This window comes from Puma concolor, chromosome E4, assembly GCF_028749965.1.
Source record: "Puma concolor isolate L17-30 chromosome E4, mPumCon1.1.hap2, whole genome shotgun sequence".
Classification (NCBI taxonomy): domain Eukaryota; kingdom Metazoa; phylum Chordata; class Mammalia; order Carnivora; family Felidae; genus Puma; species Puma concolor.
In genome coordinates this window covers 8,520,357-8,542,752 of record NC_141683.1, presented here as the reverse complement: position 1 = coordinate 8,542,752, position 22,396 = coordinate 8,520,357, and the positions used below count along the sequence as shown (strand labels likewise).

The 22,396-nt window shown below is 45.2% G+C and overlaps 1 protein-coding gene across 3 annotated transcripts in view; it reads right to left on the bottom strand.

Annotated features, from left to right (window-relative positions):
- Window positions 1-19,020, bottom strand: part of PBX1 (PBX homeobox 1) — a 298,333-nt gene extending 279,313 nt beyond the window's left edge. For 2 of the 3 annotated variants that reach the window (XM_086694765.1, XM_086694766.1), the window contains exons 1-3: window positions 18,607-19,019; window positions 18,116-18,406; window positions 14,900-14,973 (exon numbers count right to left, since the gene is read on the bottom strand). In XM_086694765.1, the coding sequence (XP_086550891.1) occupies window positions 14,900-14,973; window positions 18,116-18,306 (265 nt within the window). In that variant the 5' untranslated portion in view covers window positions 18,307-18,406; window positions 18,607-19,019. Of the gene's footprint in view, window positions 1-14,899; window positions 14,974-18,115; window positions 18,407-18,606 lie in introns of all 3 variants that reach the window. The other variant, XM_086694767.1, reaches the window with a different exon arrangement.
- Window positions 19,021-22,396: the final 3,376 nt, after the last annotated feature.

Genomic DNA, 22,396 nt, shown 5'->3' with positions numbered 1-22,396 from the left:
GACAGAGGGCGGACAGGGAGGTGGGGGGAGAGAGACGGAGGGGGGAGAGGGAGGTGGAGGGGAGAGAGACAGAGGGTGGGGAGAGAGACGGTGGAGGGGAGAGAGACGAAGGGGGGGAAGGGGGAGAGGGAGGTGGAGGAGGACAGGGAGGTGGAGCGGGGAGAGAAACAGAAGGGGAGAGATGGGGGGGCGGAGAGGGAGGTAGAGGATGTGAAGCGGGCTCCGAGCTGTCAGCACAGAGCCCCACACAGGGCTCGAACTCACAAACCATGAGATCATGACCTGAGCCAAAGGCAGACACTCAACCAACCGACCGAGCCACTCAGGGGCCCCTCCAACCAGGTCCTTTACACCAGGCTGCTCCGGGGCCACCCCACTCCTTGGAACACAGTTGTCCCCTCCTGAAAACTGAGAACATGCACTTCTCAAAACAAAGGGGCGGCTTCATTCCCACGAGTGGCTTTGTGGCTGGACACAGGAGACTTTCTGGTCTCACCAGTGCAACTTTCAGCTTAGAAAGCTGAAACTTGCAACTTAGAATCACCTGAGCACCCGGGGGCCTGGAGTGTGGCCACAAACGGGGGAGGCAGGACAGAAGGGACAGCAGGACCAAGAAGGGTGTGCAAGAACGAGGCACTGTGCCCTGCTTTATGCTCCTGTCAAAAACCCCAGGCTTCTGAGAGGGAACCAGAAAAGGTGATATACACTGAAGAGGGACAGTCAAGCCGTAGACCACCTATGAGAATAAGTCATGCTCACTGCCTGAAAGAAATCAGGAAGATTCTAAAAAGATAACAGGCAGAGGCCTAATAAAAAGCAGGGAATAGGCCCAAGGAGAATTTTGGACTTATCTCCTTTTACTTATGTTTTACAGTCAACCACAGCCAAGAGATAATTAAATTTATGTACCTGAGAAACAGGACCAGAGATGGGTAGAGCCAAGCTATTTGTTTTTTGGACAACTAAGTAGGATTCCACAGGATTTTTCTTGGAAGAATCACAATTTAAAGGGCTGTCACTCAACAGGAATGCATATTTCTGCAGAAAAATCCACATTTCGTACAACTTTTTGAGGACCACCCGTCCCACGTGAGCCTCTCGTTAAGTTGTGTGACTTTAAGGAAGTTCATTAAACTCTCTGCACCTGCTTCTTCATCTTACAAACTGGGGTAATAATGGTAGCTCTGTGTCTAATTAAGTGTTCGGGGCACATTACCTATTATTACCTCCGGACAGAACTCCCTGCTCCACAGGGAGGTGAGGGAGCGTCAATTTCTGCTGACATTTCCAATTCGGCTTCATCCAGAGATGACCCATCATCCTGCCCTTCCCCCGGCCTTCGGGTCACTCGGACAGGGTAAACGCGAGGAAAAAGCAACAGCTTCAACCATCCACACGGCCTGCCTCCCTTCCTCGGCCGACAGCCAGGACAGACAGACTGTGCGTCTGCGGGTTCTGAGAGCCGGAGGAGCCTCCAGGGGCTGGCCTGTCCCAGCACCTGCACTGAACAAGCTCCTGGACCAGTTTGATCCAAAGAGACAAGGAGCTATTTCCTTACGAGCGGAGTGGCTGGGCAGACCACGATGAGAAAGCCATCACCAGAGTCCCAGAAACCTTAAGGAGACAGGGGGTCTAATGGCACATGGCCTCAAAGAGCATTAAGTTAACCCAGTGTCTCCTACCAGCAGGGAGGGAGAGGAAGAAAGAAGGTAGCTGTGGAGGGAAGGGGATGCATGTGAAAGATGAATCTAACCATGAAAATTTAATTTGTTAAAATAATGACTAGAGAATGACAGATAACGCACAAATTGTCTACATGCATTTATTGAATACATAATAAATGTGTGTATGAATATATATAACTATATATGTGCACCGTGATAAAAATTAATTCCAGCTTCTAGAAGCATCACTGTTTGTCTCCCTGCTGGCAAGAACCCTGGAGCACAGAGGTAAATTTCACACTTCCTCTCCGCACTCTCTCAACACAGACCGTGTAGCTTAAACTACCCAGGTGAGCAAATGTCACAGAATGCCTATTCAGCGGGTGGTAAATTTCAGCCATCCCAGGGAAATGCCAAGTGGTCTCAGGTCACAAGTTTGGCAAATAGCAATTTGGGGGTGCGGGGGAGGCCCCGGTCGAGGCACGGAAGGGGTCAAAAGAGAGAGTGGAGGGGAGAAGGCAAAGCAAATGAAACCGGGCGACAAGATTTAGGGAAAGGCAAGGCCAGATGCGCAAACTCGGGACGCAGAACATTTCTCAGGCTGCCTACACGAAACACAGCAGCCTCTGAAGCAAAGAAAGCACGCTTCTACACGTACTGCCCAGAAGCGTTCCTGAACTCTCATCCAGAATGACCTTGACAGCCACACTCCTGGCCCCAAGGAACACATCCTATCCTGGGCACAGGACTTTCGGGGCAAGTCAGCTGCCTATGCTACAAAGATCCTGACCACGATTCAGGCCCCCCCCCCCCCCCCCCCGCATTGGGCTGGGAGCTCCTGGACGGTTAAGGGCCACAACTTGCACATTTGTATTTCTTCTAGGTCTCACATAATGTCCCACACAAGAAGTTTCCTAAGTATTTGCCCAAGGAACCAATGGTCCAAAGTAGGGTACAAACTCTGCAAATTACATCACGTCCTCCAGTAGGTCTAAACTGAAAATGTGTAACGGGCATTGAAAAACTAAAGCCAACCAGGACGGGTCTGCATTTTTAACTTTTTCACTATCCAACCCATGGGACCTAAGAGTCTTCCCCCAACGTCTCCAGAACCCACGGCATTCAAAAATATCTGGCCAGACTTCCTGAAAAACAGTTAGGCTTCCATAACCTCCACTCAGGAAGGGCAACAGTCAGAAGGTGACATTACAGGTGAGGGATCTTGATAAGACCACCCATCTTTGCACACTTACGCCCACGTGGAGGCCGCCAGGGAGATGCTTTCCTCTTTAGGGTAAGCTGCGAGGAAGCGAATCCACGGCGGCGGCAGTTACCGAGATATCTGAGCCTGAACCCCCTAGGAGGGGAGGAATCCGTACAGTTAATGAGTAGGAGGATGGGGGTGTCCCAATCAGGAGCAGAAGGAAACAACTGTTTTCACTCTTCACTGTTACCATTGCCGGTTTGAGCGTCGCTACTCCTATATTTGAGCTGTAATGTCGGTCACAAGCAGAAAGGGCACACCAACTCTCAGCCTACCCAACAGCCCCTTCCAACATCTCCCCCGGAGTTAACCCGGACCAGAAACCCCTGCTGTGAAATTAATAATGGGCCTGGTAGTTGGTGGATCAGAGACTGGGCTGGTGCAATTCATAGAATTAATTCACGGATTTGGGAAGTAATGAGGGAATTCAACCTTTCCGACTTCTAGCTCTCCCACGTGCATTCAATGGAAAGTTTCTGGAGGGTCTATTGCAGGACCCGGGGGTTGCTCTGCGGGGCTGTAACAGAGCAATAATAGGAAAGCACAAGAATCCATTTAAGAATAATAATCACACATCAAGAACATCTTTCCTAGTGTAACTTTCTAAGAAGAAAAATAAAGTAATACGGCTTAGGCATGAGCATGATGACAGCCCCTTCCTGCCTCGGCTCCAGTAGGCTGGGGGGCTGGGGGGCTGGGGGGGCGGGGGGGAGGTGAGCAATTCCGCGTATGTACAGGCGGGGGGCGGGGGGGCAAACTCCCAAATCACTTTTCTCTTTGCTTAAGACTCCCGTGAAAGACCAGACGCGTCGCCATATAAGAAAGTAGGTATGTCTGAAGGCCCCAAACCTTCTTCAAGTGTTCTAGGAATCAGACCTCCCTTAACAAACGTCAGGGCCGTTTAGGGTCCATCAAGGTTCTCTGGGTTAAAAATCCCCCCAGGGGAGGGTGCCGTGCTCCCTGTAAGGGCTGAGAGACAAAGGAGACACCAGGGCTCCTGCAGCACCTTCCGGAGGGTGGTGTGTGAGTTCATTTCACGCGCACAAAGCACCGACGGGAACGTTTAAGGACGGAGAGGAAACGACACCGGGCCAACGGAGAAAAGACGCTGCAGATCAACACGCGTGCGTGGGAGCGCGCACACTCTCAGCCACGTGCTCGCACGCCGCCCTCTGCGTGGCACCCCTGCACGCAAAGCCACCGCCGCCGAGGTCTGCAGGCCTCGGGCACGTCGCACACCCGGCGCCCGGAAAGCGCGGGGGCCCCGCTCCCCGGGGCCAGGCCTCGTGCCCTCCAGCACCCTCACCGCCCCTCCCCACCCCGGGGCTCCGACGCCCCGACAGCGAGCGAGCGGCCTGACCGGGTTGGGGGGGGGGTGCAATGAAGGGTGGGGTGTGCGATGAAGGACGCGTGGCGCCCGAGGGGGTGGGGGGCGGGGTCACCTCCCGCCACCTTCTCGGGGCCCCAGGATGCGGAGGGGGGGAGGGGGTAGAGGCCGCCGGAGGCACGCCCCCGCCCCCACTGCGAGAACCCCCGGGCAGCCCCGCGTCCGCAGGGAGCCACCGCCCCTCGCGCGCCGCGGGTGGCCCGCCGACCGGCCTGTCCCCGCGGCGGCCCCGCATTTCCCTAAGTTCCCAAAGTTTTCCGCCGCCGCGCATCCCCCTCAACTCCTTGCAGACGACTCCGCCTTGCCGCGCACCACCTGGCGTGCGCGAGCCGCCCTCGCCCTCCTGTCGTGGCGGCGGCGACGGTCCCCCCCCCAACACTGCGGGCCGCTCACCTGGCCGCAGGCCCCGGCGTCCCCCCACCCCATCCCACCCCACCCCCGCCGGGACCCAGTGCTCGCGCGCGCCCCCGCCCGCACCCGCCCCGGGCCTCGCCGTCGCCGGGGCTGCGGGGTCACGGCCACCCGCGCACGCAGGCCGCACAAAGGAAAAGCCAGGCCCGGGCTGCCGCCGCTTTGTTGTGAAGTGTCTCCTAACGTGGGCAGGGAGCGAGGCCCCGGAGCCCCCCGCGTGCAGGCTCCGCAGGAAGGCGACGCCGTGCACACCCTCCCAACCCGGAGAGCAGAGCGGGCCTCGCGGAGGGCGGGGAGGCCGGGCTCCTCGTTAGGGTCCCCGAGAGGCTTCCTTTGTTAGGGACAAAAGAGAAATGCAAACTTTCCATTCGATTAACAATGGGGATTACAAGGAGGATTCTCCTCCGGGGACGCACTCGGGCTCAAATCACCCGCAGCCTTCTCTGCCCTCGGAGAGACGCCCGCCTGCCCTCCCTCCCGGGCCTGCCAGCGCAGGCCACTAGGTAAACTTATTCCTTTGACCTACTGGCAGATTCAACCCGGTCTCAAAGCACAACAGACACAGAACTTCACGTACACACACACACACACACACACACACACACACACACCTGCGGGCCGCACTTCGTCTTACAGACAGCCAAACATCTTTCTAAATACCCTCACTTTAAGTCTCCAGAAGCCCCCCTGAAGGGTGGGTGGGAAACAGGCCTTGTTTCAGCGTTTCAGCTGAGGCAAATGGGAAACAAGGAACTCTGCACAATTCCAAGGTGAAAGGCAAACCCAAGTTTCCCCGACTTTTTCCTCTGGGCTGCGCCGTGTGAACTTGCACAGGTATACTGCCCTTCCAATCCTGCAACCACAAATCTTCGTGTTTTCCAAAAAGCAATCTCCAGCCTAGAATCCAACAGCTAGCTACAAACAGAAAGGATGCAGAAGAACCATTATTTGCCTTCGGTCATGGAGTCTACAAGGTGGATTAAACCGGGACTGGCCTCCAACGGGCCTTGTAAATGTGATGCTAAATACTTCAATTAAAAAAAAAAAAATCACTATTTTTTTTTCCTCTCCCGGTTTGCATTCTCCAATTCAACTTGACTGATGGGAGGTAGCTTTAACACCACCATAACCACTTTTATATGACTGTCTACAAAAGGGACGAGGAGTCAAAGGATAAATTAAAACTGCAGTAATGAAAAAGATTTTTATAAGTGCTCCACCTGCCTTCCATCCAAGTCGGGCAGGACTCATGCTGAGGCTCATGATCCATGGGATGTGGGGTCAGCCCTCTAGAGTTGCCCATTCCATGGATGTGGAAACCTGAGACTAAGAGGTTAAATGACATTCTTAAAATAACACACTTTGGAGGCAATCAGCAGTGCACCTCAGAACTCCTGACCCTGACTCTGGGTCCTGCAAACTTTGTCACACCATGGACTCCTCTGGACTTGTCCCTTGTATTCTAACTGTAGGAAACAAGATGGCGGCTTCCACCTACTCATTCTCTTGTGGGGAACGTTTAAGATGTTGTTAAGGATATGGAAACAAATCATAAAACAATACGTTATGAAAAGAAAAAAGTAAAAAAAAAAAAAAAAGAGTGATGAACCACCTCATCCTAGTTCTATGCCAAAAAAGAAAACAAAACAAAAGTTTATGCCAAAACAACCATTCCTTGGCCAAGCTGACCAATACGGAAGACCCGAGCCACGTGTAAACCCTGAGCACTTAAGTATGCCCAGTCCACATTGAAGACGTGCTGTAAATATAATATACACAATGGGTTTCAAAGTCTTAGTACAAAAGAAAAAATAAAATGGCTCATTAATAATTTTATGTTGATCACATGTTGAAGTATTTTAGATATTTGGATTTAAAAATCTATTTCTTAAAATTAATTTCACCTCTCTCTTTTTTTTACTTCCTTTAATGAGCCACTAGAAAACCCAAAACATTAAATTTAAGGGGCACCAGGGTGGCTCAGCCGGTTAGGTGTCCAGCTCTTGATTTCAACTGGGGTCATGGTCAAGCAGTTTGTGGGTTCGAGCCCCCCATCAGACTCTGCACTGGCAGCATGGAGCCTGCTTGGGATTCTCTCTCTCTCCCTCTCTCTCTCTCTGTCTCTGCCCCTCCCCTGCTCTCTCTCTCAAAATAAATAAACATTAAAAAATTAGATTTGAAGTTACCTATGTGTTTACCAGACAGCACTGTTTTATGGGATTCCTTTTCAAGAACTCAAGGACTGAAGGAGGAAAGTGCAGATATGCTGGGATACCTTCTGTTGAGATTTGCCCAAGAGTCTTTTCCCCTGTTATACAGACAACCATTCAAAGCACGTAAATGCAGCAGGCGTCAGGAGGCATTTTGGTGAGCCTCTAAAACTCCTGGACCGACCTGCTAGAAAACCCAACCTGAACAGACAGAGCCAAACTCATGAGTAGGGTGGTCAACACTCTGCCACGTGGTTTTGGAAAAAACAAAACCCAAAAAACAGTAGTTGGCATTTATTGAGCATACTCACTAGACTATATGCTTTGTATTATTGTGTTTAGTCCCCCAAATTACCCCACTAATATTATTATCTTTACAGTATAGGTGAGGAAATTGAAGCTCTGTTACATCAAATAACTTATTAATATTACACACCAAGCTAGGAATGGAATCCAGGGTGGTTTGCCTCGAAGTCCTGGCTTTCCCTATCATACAAAATTGCTATTCAAAAGTTGCCTAATCTCTTTTGCTAATTTCTCCCTTTCCAGGAACCTCACACCTGAAATTCCAACAGTAGAGATTCATTCCTTTGACTTAAATTTATCAAAAACAATTTTTTTTAGAGTAGGTGTCGATGATCAAAGAAGACAAAAAATACAGAACCCTAAACATGGAGGCAAAGAAGAGATCGCTAATTGGAGGAAAAGGTTGAAAACAATGGAAGGCCGGGGGTGCCAGAGACAAAAGGTGGTGTCATTTACAATATGACTTAAGAACACAACACATGTTATGGGACTCCACTTATGTGAAATGCCCAGAAGAGACAAATCCCTAGAGGCAGAGGTTAGCAATTTCTAGGGGCTAGGCAAAGGGAGAAATCTGAACTGATTGGTCATAGGTACTGGGTTTTTTGGTAAGTGATGAACAAGGATCTAAATTTAGGTTCTGCTGGTTGTACGATTTTGTAAATATACTAAATCACTGAACTGTATAGTTAACATGGGTGAATTTCATGGTACATGAAGTATATTTCAAGATGACTATCAGGGGCGCCTCGCTGGCTCAGTCGGTAGAGCCTGTGACTCTTTACCTCAGGGTCATGAGTTCAGCTGCCTCGTTGGGCACAGAGTTTGCTTTAAAAAAAAAAAAAAAAAAAAGAAAACCATTTAAAAAGAATAAAAAAGAATAAAACCTACAATGTATCCAGGCTGTCATTGTGATAAAGATAAAATTTTTCCTAAATAAGAAACATATTAGGAAGTCAGGAAAAGATCCTTGTTACCCTAACCTCACTTTATGTTACTCTTCCTACTTTCAAACTTTGTAACTTGAATGGATGGGTCCACCGTGTTTTCAGAGAGAAAATATTTTTAACTATAAATACATAATATCTCTAGTTCCTGATGCTAAGAAAACACAATCGCTAACATATGCAAGCTTAGTTTTTCAGGTAGTTGTTGTCCAGTTTGTGGATGAGTAAAAACCTTGGTCTTTGTTCGAACTCATTCCTTCCCCCTTTTCTTCCAACCTAGTCCCAGCCTTTCGGCCAGATAGAGCTAATTCTCGCTTTAAGAGAACAGCAAGAGAAACAAAAGAAAGCAAATCTTAAATTCAGCAATTTTTGTCTCTTTTCAGCATAGAATCACAGAGTCTTGGAATTGGCTTGGTCTTTAGGGACCATCTGGTGCAAGCCTCTCTTTTTCATAGAAGAAAACAGGGCCAGAAATAATAAAAGCTAACAGTTATTGACTGCTTACGCCAGGCACTGTAATTTACATGTATTACCTCATTTCATCCTCACCACACCCCTCTGTGATAGGTATCATCAGTACCTCCTTTTTATAGATGAGGAAAATGAAACACAGACAGGTATAGTAACTTGAATAAGGTCACAGAGCTAAAAAGTAAGAGATGTGGGATACAAATGCAGAGACCAAGTCCTTAACCACTACTGTTAGAGTTTCTCCTACAATTCTTTAAGCAATTCTTTGCCTATCATCGTACAACTGCTTAGTGGTAGGTCCAGAATTAATACAGGTGCAGGGCACCCATCCTCATAACCACTTAATGACAAGAGGGTCAGTGCCAGATGTAGCTGAATCTATGAGCTCAACCCAAAAGGATGATTTTTTTTTTTTTTTTTTACCCATTGCAATCTTGATTTCCACCAATAATTGAGAGACTGAAACATAGCTGTCAGTGGTAAGAAGACCTTCTGGGAAGTCACTACTGACCTTATTCTGCCATAAAGGGAGATCGTTTTTATAATCTTATGACCGTCTATACCTGCACTTTTTTTTTTCTGGAAATCACTCTGCCAAGTTCTAAGTGACACCTCTCAGATGCACATGGTGCCATAGATTCAACCAGAGAATTCTCCCCGTGAGAGACGACCAACCACCCATTACATAATTACGGACTGGTAGATACGCTCCTATGGCCTGAAAGGGTTAACACAGTGACATCCTATGAAATGGGACAGGATATGGGTCCCGACATAATTTATTACAGAAAACACAGCATCTTTTATTTATACAGCCCAGGGAACTCAAAGCACTTTGCAAACAACTCATTAATCCTTCCCTTATTTTATTTATCAATTACTGTGTCCCTTACAGCTGGCCACGCCACCTCAGGTAAGGGACAGGGGTGGAGCCAGAATTATCATATTCCTCTCACCCAAGGACAAATGGCAGTGCAGATGGACCGGGTGGCTCTCAGGGTCACGCGAAAGTGAAAAAGAGCAGTCTTTGGGAGCTGGATCTAGGACACGACCTCAGTCATGTGGTGTTGTGTATATATATATATTCGTATACACACACACACACACACATATATAAAATGAGTTGTTTTAATATATGAAAAGGGAAAGGAATGAAGTCTATTTGGATTCACCTCCCCAAGTTCAAAACATAACAGCCTCCATCTAAAAGGGGTTTAAAACCAAAATTAAGGCTAAGTTTTCCTAAGGCATGAGTGGAAACCGTGTCTCCAAAGAAGCTGGGGTTATGCTTTAAATTAAACTGAAAATGCTCTCCTATTTAAATATGTTCAGTATTTAAGTGTTGGTTTGTTTGCTTGTTTGGGGGTATTTCTGTAATTGTGCCAACAACAACAACCAAAAGTTCATGGGCGTCAGTAGAAGGCAGGGGAGAGCACATGAGCTGCCTTGCACCAGCAGAAAGCTCAAAGCACAGGCAGGCGCTACGCCCCCTCCCAGCACCACCCAACTGGGAACCCACAGCCTCACTCACCCCCCAGCTCCTGACACCCACGTCCCTGGGTCTGTGAACCCTCTTCCAAACCCTCTCTCAGTTCCCTTAACTTACATCTGCTCCCCAATCCTCACAGGCGCCCTGACTGTCAGAAGCGACCCCAAACTTCCAAAAGTCTCGTGCGGACAGGTCTGCCCCCCATGTGCTTTGCACCCCTCCTTCGTACCTCTCCAATGCCAGAATTTATCAACTCTACTTCTAAGAATGGATCGCACTAAAGTGACTGGAGAGAAGGGATACTTCCCATCAGTCAGTGTTGCACGTCTATATACAGCTTACGACCAGATTACGATGAACCGTGTATTGTCGAATCACATTACTTCTGCCCAGCTCACTGCTGGACCTGGATGGGAGTGTTCAAGCAAAGCTGGTTTGTAACTTCCCTTCCCTCGCACCCCCCCCCCCCACTTTTCCCTCTCAGCCCCTTCCACAAAAAAAAAAAAAAAAAAAAAAAAGACAGGAAAAAAAGAAAAGAAAAGACCTAACGCTTGAACTTTGTGATCAGCAAGAAAAAGTTTTTTGCATTTGCCCGCTATGGGTGAACTTCCATGAAGTCACTCCTGCCACCGCGACCCCAAAAGGAATCTGAGCAGAGGCAGCTCTAAATTGTCTAAAGTTATTTCACTCCTGCTCGGCTCAAGGCCTCATACCATCAGAATTATTCCCCTGCTGGATACAGTGTCGCTGCATCCTGCCCCTCTCCTACTTATACAAACACACACACAGACACACACGCACGCACACACAGACACACACACACACACTATTCTCTAATGCTGTAAAGAGACTACCAGTCCCATAATATAACTGCTGTATTAGAAAGAAGCGGCAGGCAAGAATAAGGGAGCATGTCAAAAGTGAAATACAGTAGTAGACTTACACACACACACACACACACACACACACAGATCTATGATGGGGGTGTTAATTGAACACAGAGAAAAAAAGAAAAGAGAACAAAAGGTTGGTAAGGAAGCAAAAAAAAAAAAAAAAGAAAAAGAAAAAAAAAGCCTAATTTTTTTAACCTCCTTCAGTGATTTGATTTAACTTCAGCGCAGATAATTCACAGAGGAAAATCGGCTGGAAATGCCATATATAGCTATTATGTTCTAAAATTAAAAACTATTCACAACAATTACCGCTCTTCATTGCTGTCTATAAATATTCTCCCTAGTAAATGGCACCCAGTATTTTTGGGGTGTTTTCCTAATTTTTCAACCTGCGTGAATTTTGACACTAAAGTAAAAAAAAAAAATCAACAGACATTTGATATTATATGCAAGATCTTTTTAAGAAACACAGTGTGTTTGACTTTTTTTTCTCCTGTTCCATCGCATCACCCCCCCCCCCACCCCTACATATACGCCTAGGTAAAAGCCAGGCTTTTGCTACTATGTCAGAAGACAAGCAATGTTTCCTTAAACACAAAAGAAAATAAGATATTAAATGGCCCAAAAGTCGATATTAAATCCCTCTGATCCCAGAAGGAGACAGCAGATAAAAGCCACTTGTGAGATACACATTGCTGTGGGTCTCCACACGGGTTTCCTTGGCTGTTGTTTTTGAGATTTGCCGCCCGGAGCGTTCTGCAGGCCTTCTTTTTTCTTAGCATTTATTTTTAAAAAGCAAAAGGGTATCAAAATAAAAACTCACCCACACTCTGAAGCAAGAAGACACATGGTGTGTTTTTTTTTTTTTTTTTAATACCCTCACAGTAATTTCTGACTTAAATACCCATCAATCAACTGTAATTTAGACGGTGCTGCCTACTTCGGGTGCTGTGCGCATGTTTCCCTCGAGTTGCAAAAGGTGGGGAAGACAATCTTCCCCACTTAGTTCTGAGCTCTCGCACTGAAATCGTGAGCAAAAACAAAAACAAAGTAAAAGCAGTAAATGAAAGCCATTACCGCTGCCCCCCTCGGCGTCCAGTCTTCCTTCTAAAGGCCTAGGTGAGCCGAACGTGGGAACTTCACGAGCGAATAAACAAGCAAGCCCACCCTGAGCCCAGTAACCTCTGCAGTGCTTGGGACGGAAGCTCAAAAATGCTCATTCGAGGCCAGGGGCCTGGGAAGAAACAATAGGGAAAGTCCCATAACAATGAAGGAATGCATAGGAACTGACCCTCCAACAGATCTGCCTACCAGCCCTGGATCCAGAGGGAGGGAAGAAAAAAAAAAAAAAAAAAACAAAAAACAAACTCCTGCAACTTTACACACTTTACCAGACACATCGACCGCATGGGAGATACACTGGCACAGAGACGGGGATTTGGGCAAATCCTGAGCGCCGGGGGAATCATGCTTCAGAGTCAAAGGCTTCTGTTCCACACACCAGTTGTCTATCTCCCCACCTTTAACACAGAACACTCAGCATTCCAGGAGATGTTTCTTCCTTCCCCTCACTCCTTCTAACATACAAGTTGAAGAGAAACAAGGAGGAAAGCTTTTTTTTTTTCCCTTTCTTTTTTTTTTTTTTAAACTTTCACCCATGGGTGCCCTCTCAATCCAAACCTCTATCACGCGTGTGTGCGTGTGCACATGTATATTTCCCCTTTAACACAGGGGCAGGGATCCTTATCTTCTCAGTCTACAGTACTTCGTAAACTATTTTTTAAATATATTATTCTAAAGACAACACACCGAAACTGAACTTAGATTTTTAAAAATCTCCAAACACCAATTCATCAATTGACAGGAAATTTTAAAAGCGAAATATACAGTCCAACGATAGATTACACCTTTCAAGCGTTATTTTTGACCAATACCCCTGCTTCCTACAACCATAGTTTAGCCAATGTGAATAAGGAACAAACTCTTTAACCCACACCAGAACCGGATCTCTATTCACACCCATCCACTTTGATCTACTGCCTTGGTAGGTTTTAATTAGAAGGCTAGAATTAAACACTTTGACCACAATATACATTCAAGTGCCCCGATGGGCTTCCTTTCCATAAATATCTGATAAAGTGTCTTCCAAAATTGAGTCGCTTTAGCCTGGATTATCAAATATGCCTTTATGTCTTGATTCTATATTTGATGAATCAAGACGGGCAGGAAAGCATACTAGGTTAGAAGCAGATTTCAACAAACCAAAAATTCAAAGTAAATAAGCATTGGAGATCAAAAAAGAAAATGAGAAGGAAGAAAAAAGGAGAGGAAAAAAAATCTATATACATACACTCAGGTTTCCTGCCCTGGCTAATAGGGAAAAAAAAGCTAAAAAGTGTGACAAACTGGAAGGGCTCTTTGATATTTGTATGCACAATTCATAAATCTCTTAAGAGGTGTTTCACAGCTAAAATAATGTAATTATCAGCTTTGCAGTAAGGTTAGGTTTTGGCAAGGCAACCTGAAAGTCTTGAAGGTCTGAACATTACTGCTCAGGTGCTTTGTCTGGAATGTTGTGCACAACACAAATAACATTCAACAAAGGAGCTGCTTACTAATTTCACATAGATTTCAAGACCCAAGTAATTACATATTTGATCAACGGTCACATCTTGAAACTATTTATTCTTTTAAAAGAGAAACACAGAGAGCTTTCAAAAAGAAAGCCACCCTGGGTGCCCTCCCCCCCCCCCCACCCCTCTTTTTTATGTGTAACTATCAATGTATATCAACCGGGCATGCAATCATATTTATTGTCACTTTCATTCATGTCATGCCCTTGCTTATATGGTTTAGATATGAATTATTGACTGTTACACTCCTTGTTGTAAAAAATAAATAAATAAATAGGATGGCAGGTACTTTGCACTGCTCTGAAGCAAGCAAGTCAGAGGCCAGCAGAAGCTCCCGCTTTATATAACCACCCCTCGTTCCTCATCATTATGCTCTTGTTTCAGATTGCCTTCTCAACTCTTTCTTTTTACAACGGAGAGATTCAGCCACTTTGGAAAATTAAGGATTAAAATAAACAAACAAGAGGATGTTGCTAAATGTCCTTCCCAGAGCATCTGTTGTTTAAGAACACCTCTGATTGATGACTGCTATTTTTTAATTGTTGCTTTAAAATTTAAATGCCCTCCTGGGATGTGTTATAAGTGTGTTAGTCCATGAGAGGAGGTCTAGAAAGTAGAAAAACAACAGAATGAGTGATCTCATGGCATTATATTCTCCTAAACCCAACGCTTCCCCCTGCTATGAAATCACAGGGCACTCAAATACCGATAACCTGACGTTGTATAGCGCTTTCCACAAAGGTATTTGACAACCACCACTGCTGAGAAACCTCTAGCCTGCTCCTTTGTAGCATTACAAGAAAAAAAGGAAAGGAAACTTTAAACAGCTTAGCCCCCATGCCCAACTCCAAAAACACCAGGGTTTTAAATATGGGCCAAAATACATTCCTTCAGGAAACAGACTTTTACTTTCGTATTTTTCCCCCAAAGGCACATCATTCTATCAATTTCCCTTCAGAACCTCTATTCTAGCCCCAGTTTCAAAGAGGCTGGTAACAGAGTTAAGGAAAATAAACCAGTAACGCTTGGTAATAACTGTCAAGGAAACTTGGTGCTTTCTTTCCCAGGAAGCAGGGCTACTAGAACTCCCTATTGGAATACGCGATCCATCTTGACAGTACTTTTATTCTGAAATTTTAATATTTAAATAATGGGTTTGTGATTGCTGGCTAAGTGAGTCAACTGGCCAAAGAAAACGCTTAAATGTTGAAATCTCATTCCTACCTGTTTTTTCTTTGATTTCACACAACACATTAAACAAGGCAGGCTTCATTCTGTGGCAGTTTAAAGCATGTTTTCTGCAAGAAAGAAACAACATAATGGCTTAGGTGGACTTTCAGAATCAAACTGCTGATAATGCACAGGGGGAAAAATCCGAACATTTAGCCAAAATTATATACCACGCATAACTCTGTGGCATGCTTCGATTGTTTTATGACTTAATATACAGAGTCCCGCCATAGAAAAGGAAATAATGTTAATTAGCTGAGAGAGAGTAGGGATTTAACTACAGAACAGAACTAACCTAAATTATGCCCATTTAGGCAGAGTTAGTTTTTTTTTTTTTAATAGTTTAATCAAAGTGGAATTCTTAAACCAATAATCCTATATCCAGGGCAATGAATACGGCAAAGCTAAACGCATAGGATAACAGTTTTCTATAATCTATGCAACCACCACAGCCTAGGAGCTGTCTGCCTCTTAGTCTGTGTGTGTGTTTTCAAATTTAATTCATCCATGTGTTCGAATTCATTCCGCAGATGCCCCTGTATTCTCATAAACACAAGATGCTTGAAAGGTCTTCTGAGTAGAACTGTCAATTTATAAAATTTCAGTCCCCAAGTTAAAGAGTATGGAAATGCATTGCCAGGGGGCAAACATACCCATATGGGGAATAAATTCATTTCTCTGTGTTCACATTATGCCTCTTGTGCACACGCCGCTTATTTGCAGGTGTTGAAATTCAATTATTTACAATTAGGACCTTGCACCCATTGGGGAAAAAATAAATACAATTCTGCCTTTTAGATTAGTGATTTACCTGGTTCTGGTGTGCGTGTGTATTCAGAATGCACTTGAGGAACAAAACAATACCTTTCCCTTTATTTTACTATGGAAGCACTTAGCAGAAGGATATTGTTTTGGAAACAAAATACTGATCGTATCAGCTATCAGTTAAAGGAATTCTGTTTACAAACTGAAATTAATGTGTAAAGACAAATGGAAGCCCCTGGCACCCCAGACACATGCAATTCTTTCTTAATTCTTGGGAAAGTTAAAAAAAAAAAATGGACACACATCCTCATGAAGAGCAGTAACCAGAAGCAGGCTCTCTATACTGTGAGTAGAGTTACATTGTTTGAACAAAAAGAAAGCTCAATGGTGCCTGAGTTCTCATGGGGGGGGGGGGGGGGGTGAGAAAAAAAGGTACAAAATACTTTATTGTATCAAAGACCTCTTTGAGGGCCTTTTAAAATAGTTTTCATTAATTGCATTCTTACATATAGGCCCAAATGGAAAAACAAACCAACAAGACTAATAACAACAAAAGCCCCAGACGGCTTTCCAGAAATACTACATTTCCACAGCGCATCAATGGGGTTAGAGACAGAGAACAGATTTCCCCATCCCAAAATGTGGGTCTAATCTCTCTCAGCATCTAGGCCACTATCAGGGGAGACCCGCCAAGCCTCGGCTGTCCTCAGCTGTACAAAAAGGGAGTACTGATCGTACATGAGGAAAGTGGGAAGTCTCAAGCCTTCCCGGCCCCTTGCCACTTCACAAACTTGTTATTAAACCAGTTTATTGGTATGTCTGAGTTTCTTCTTCTGCAACAATGTAATGGAGAAATCTGTTCCAGTTCAAAAAGAGATTGCCAGTGGGAAAAATCTTCCACTTTGCTGTAATTATTAGCTTCTCTAAAGATAATACAATTGGAAGAGAGCACCGATTAATTTTTGAAAACTTTCCCCCATTTAAAAAAAAATTAAGCACAGTTCCTGGCTTCGAACATTTCTAAGTTTTCCACACTCAGTACTTCTGAGTTTACATGTTGCATGTGCCTGCAGCTAAAATAAGGGTGTAATTCATAACATCCACGCTTTTAACCGCTTCGGCTCATTTTCTCAACTCAAATTCCTTATTCCCATAAGACGAAAATACATATAATGTCTTTTCCACATAACTGAGTCATTTGGGGTATAGGAATTGTGTACATATTAAAAAAAAAAAACTACTTCTGAGATTTCACAAAGCAGGGTAATTAACAGTAAAGACATATGTGGTCATTAGATTTTTTAAATTCTTCTTTTCGAGATCGGCCTTGGGCAAGCTGTTTCTGGGTTGCCATTGACTCTACATTTTGTTTTGGAAGACAATTTACTGTAAAATCCTGGAGTGTTGAACTGTCTACCTGGCAATGGATTAACTTGAGAAGCTACACAGCTTCTTTATTGTGTTTCCTTAATAAAGACCTTCCTGTCCTACAGTACTGAAAATACATGAAATTCACACATGCCTTCATTTCTATTTCTGTGCATTCTAAATGGTCCTGAAAAAAGCATGGGAAAAAGATCATGCTTGATTTTTGTCCCCCCACCCCCTTTTTTAAAGGACCATACATTCTGTGCCACAGAGCATTGGTAAAGTGACTCAAATTAAGAGACAATAAAGTTAAACTGAATATCTGAGTCTCCTGAAACTAACCAATATGCCTCAAAGCAAAATCATGTTTTCCTTCTTTCCATTAGCTTTTTTCTGAAACAGAATCAAATGAATGCAAAATATTTTTTGGATAGTTGACAAGTACTGACAAAGAATTAATCTGCTTTTTTTAAATTTTATTTTAAGGGGGCAGAAAGAAGGAAAAGCTCAAAATTAATTTTGGAGGGGCACATCAAGAAAGAAAAGCCAAAGTCTCTGAATTAGGTGAGGAGTCACTAAATTTGCAAATAAAGTGTTATTGGGGCATTTTATTTTGTAATGTTACGGAGTCCCTCAACAAGAAGGCATGGAATGCTGTCCAAAACTTGTCAATTCTGCTCTCTCTGATACTTTTTTAAAGCAGTAAAAAGTGCCGAGGGCCGCTTTTGGATCCGTTGGCAGTATTTTCGGCGTGCCTGAGTGTTTGTGTGGACATATATGAATATCTCTATATTCACACACACACACGCAAACACACATACATACACACACACACACACACACACACACACACACACATACACACACACAGAGCCACATCTCGGCATGGGCGATTACACTTTCGATAACAACGCTCCTTCCAATTTTACTCCTCCGCCATGTAGTTGCTCGTCAAAATGGGAAAAGAAATAACATTTAAAAAGAAAGCGCTGTGCTGATTCGGTTCCCATTGTTTCCCCCTGCGAGAGGGAGAAAAACAAAAAACCCCAAGAAAGGAAAAGAAAACCTCCATCTCACCTGGCCTGCGCCTCATCCAAACTCTGGTCTGTGATGGTCATAATTTGCTGTAAAATGTCTCCAATGTCCTGCTTCCTCCCGCCCTCCCCCTCGGTCCCTCCGGCCCCATCCTGCAAGTGCTGGGACAGGCCGGGGTGTCCGGCCATCCCGACCCCAGCATGGGAATGCATCAGCCTGGGCTGCTCGTCCATCTCCAAAGGCAACAGCAGCCCCCGGCTCTTCCTCTTCTGCTCCTCGGCTCGGCTCCTGGGCAGCACCAAGGCTTTTTATCCTTCAAGCTGGCTTCAGATCCTTTTCAGGATAAACAGGGAAGGGGGGAAAAAAGAAGACCAGAAGAAAAAAAAAAAAATCCCTTTGCCTCTTTTAGAGGCTGGTGGGAGGATGGGGAGTGGGGAGGGGGAGGGGGGCGTGAAGGGGTTGCGGGGTGAGGGTGGGGATAAGGGCTGGTGGGGAAGGGTGTTGACTCCAAAAAAGCAAGAAAAATAAACCACCTTCCCACTTGACGAAAAGAAATCAGAGCTGGCTTTTGGTTTTTCAGTCCGGTCTCCTTTGCAAGGCAGAAATGGGCTCCCGGCGCTTAAATCTGTGGCTTAATCCTTTTGCAAATATGCATTGATCGGGAGAAAGGAGAGGAAGGCAGGGGGATTGCAATGCAAACTTTCCCCCCCACCCCCCGCTGCCCCCCACCCCCACTCCGGGCCAGAGTGATCTCAAAGGGGGTGGGCTGTTGCAAAAGCCAGATCTCCCCCGGCCGCGGCGGCAGGCAGAGCACAGGCTCTCTCCTCCTCCGTGTCTCTGCAAACTCCGGCAGCCCCGTCAGCCTCCTGCTTTTGTTTAGCTCAGGCTCAGGACTCCAGAAACACATACAGAAAAACCACAGCCTGCGAGGAGGAGGAGGAGGAGGAGAAGGAGGAGGAGGACGAGAAGGAGGAGAGGGGAGGGGGCGGGGAAGCCGGGAGGCGGGGGAGAGAAGGAGGGAGGAGGGCGCGCAGGCCCCGCCCCCCCGCCCTGATTGGCCGTCGGCGGGAAGACGGGCCCTCCTCCCCCTGCTCGCCTCCCCGCACCTCCCCTCGGCCTCCTTCGGCTCCTCCTCGCCCGGCGCCCTGTCAATCAGAGTTCAGAGGTGGGCCGGGAAGGAGGCCGGGCTAGTGCCAAGTCTCCGGTCCTTAAAGGTGCCGTGGTACCCGAGCCCCAGCCCGGTTACTGCCCAGTCCTGTCGCCAGCCTCGCTTTAGCTGCCGTCCTTGAGGAAAACGTGGCCCCGCTTCAATGCAAACGTGTAATGTTGACAGGAGAGAGCACAGACGGTGTGAGTCTACCCCCCACCCCTGTTTTCTTCTGCTCTACCGTTGCAATTGAAAACCGGATTCTTGTAAAGCCTTAGACCTCGGGGAAACGGTGGCGAGCAAAAGTTTGTCAGCCCGAAGTAGTTATGAAACACAGCTGAGCTGCTAACGTAACTAACAATGACCTCTAATAAGCGGCGAATGTAATCATAGATTTTCTTAAAGATCACAGTAGAGTTCAAAGGAATGCTGAGCTGTGTGGCATTTGTGTTGCATGAAAACTGCATTATGAACTGTGAAACAAAATAATGTTGAAGGAAAAAAAAAGATTAATAAATAAGTCCACCAAATGAATCCAATTCAACATATCTCTCCCTTCCCCCTGGGGGAAATTAGTTATTTGGCTTAAATACTTAATAAAGAAATGCATTATCACAGTCTGCTTCTAGTTTTTAATATAGTCTAATAAGCATTATTAACTGGAATAAGAAACGAGCTGACATTTATTGAATGCCTACTATGCACCAAGTAATTTGCATGACTTATTTAATCCCCAAGACATCTCTGAGTTATGGATTATGATTTTCACTTTGCAAAAAGGGAACTCAGAAAGATTAAATAACTTGTCCAAGGGTCCCATAGTTATTAAGTGTCAAAGACGGAATTCAAACCCAAGTGTGGGTCTCTCCAAAAACCTGGTGTTTCGGCTCTGCGACGTGCCTGGATCTAGCAGAAAAGTATGAATCGTGTAAAAATTAGCCACGTGTTCATTGCCCGTGTTGTTTGCAAAGAGCCTGAGAGTGCTTAAAAAGATAATACATATTTGAACAAGATGACTCAAATTGAAAATGGGTAGGAAAGAATGAAAAAAGGTTTTAATAGAATCGCCCCCCGGGGGTGGGGCTGGGGCGCTAGTAAGAAACTCACAGCTGAAGTCCAGGACTATATATAGCTCCAGGTAGATCACAGATTTGCCTCCCATCTTTTCACCAGCCCAGGTGAGAGGAGAAATCTGACTGGCTACGCAATCACCATGGCCAAAAGAGAAAAGGGCAGATAAATGACTTAGGAAGAGCCCAGAATGTACTGGAATATAAACTGTTCTCTGTAGCCCGCCCTCTTCCCGAATGGCAACCCAGCCAACGGAAATGGGTTGAACCATTGCAAACCTCAGTGTACCCGATCTTCAAGATGGGAGGAAGCCCTGTCAGGTGGTTTGGGATCCTCAAATAAAACGTGATTCTTTATGTCACTCCAACCTCCTTCCCAATCATTGTCAAAAACAAGTTTGGCAACATAAGGAGCCCTTATGAAAGGATTTCAAAACAGTTTTTAACAAGCTACTTGGCACTTACTGGCATGAGGGCATGCACTAGGGAGTATTAATTGTAATTATGATGCAATTACTTAATAACAACTGTTTTATTCACATACTTGTAAACTAGTTTTTTAAATCACCACTAATAAAAAGTTGAGCACAAAACGATATCCTCAAATTGTACGTCAATCACAGTTGGTAGCCCTCACAATAATGAAATTATCTCACCTTCGGTAATAGAAAGAAGTCAACCCAGAGCCTATATAAAGTCAGTATGGGAGCAAGTAATTTTAACGGAAGATCTAATAAAAGTCCTCCAGGCAACGTATTGGAAAAGGAACCATCAATACCAGAAGGTCATTGTCATCTAGGAACATTCTTTTTGGGGGTGATGAAAATGTCCTAAAATTATATATAGTGTGATGGTTGCTCAATTCTGTGAATATACTAAAAAACCAGAATTTTTTTGTAGAGAAAATTGTACACTTTGTAAGTGTGAATTTTATGGTAATGTGAATTATATCTCAATAAAGCTGTTTTCTTTTAATAAGAAAATAGGGAAATAAGAAATGTCCACACCAATAGTATTAATGACAGTTAATAGTTAGTGAGTGCTTAGGGCGCCCGGCTGGCTCAGTCGGAGGCACATGGGCCTCTTGGTTCAAGACCCATGTTGGGTATAGGGATTACTTAAAAATAAAATCTTAAAAAAATTACCCAGGGGAGCCTCTGTGGGTCAGTCGGTTGAGCATCCGACTTCGGCTCAGGTCAGGTCATGATCTCACAGTTCATGAGCTCGAGCCCCACATCAGGCTGGCTGCTATCTCGGCGTGGAGCCTGCTTCAGATCCTCTGTTCCCCTCTGTCTGCCCCTCCTCTGCTTGCTCTCTCTCTCTCTCAAAAATAATAAATAAACATTTTTTAAAAATGTATTGAGGGAGAGAACAAAAAATAGTAATCGAGTGCTTTAGGATGATTAGGTATTACAGCTGATCCTTGAACAACACGAGTTTGAACTGAACAGGTGGCTTTTCTTAATAAACACAGTAAAGTACTGTAAATGTATTTTCGCTTCCTTATGATTTTCTTAATACCATTTTCTTTTCTCTAGCTTCCTTTATTGTAAGAATATGTATGTGACACATATGATAATACATACATCATACAAAATACGTGTTAATCAATTCATGTTATCTGTAAGGCTTCTGGTCGATAGTAAACTATTAGTGGGGCTCCTGGCTGGCTTAGTTGGTGGAACGTATGACTCTTGATCTTGGGGTTGTGAGTTCGAGCCCCACATTGGGTGTGGAGATTACTTAAAAAAATCTTTGAAAAAAAACAGTAGGCTATTAGTAGTTAAGTTTTGGGGGAGTCAAAAGTTATAAATAGATTTTCAACTGCACAGGGCATTGGTACCCCTAACACCCATGTTGTTCAAGAGCCAACTGTGTATTCATGGGCTGCCTGGATAGCTCAGTGGGTTGAGCGTCTGACTCTGGCTCAGGTCATGATCTCACGGTTTGTGGGTTCAAGCCCCGCGTAAGGCTCTGTGCTGACGGCTCAGAGCCTGGAGCCTGCATCTAATTCTGTCTCCCTCTCTCTCTGTCACTCATGCCCTGTCTCTCTCTTTCTCAAAAATAAATAAACATTAAAAAATTTTTTTAATTAAAAAGAAGAGT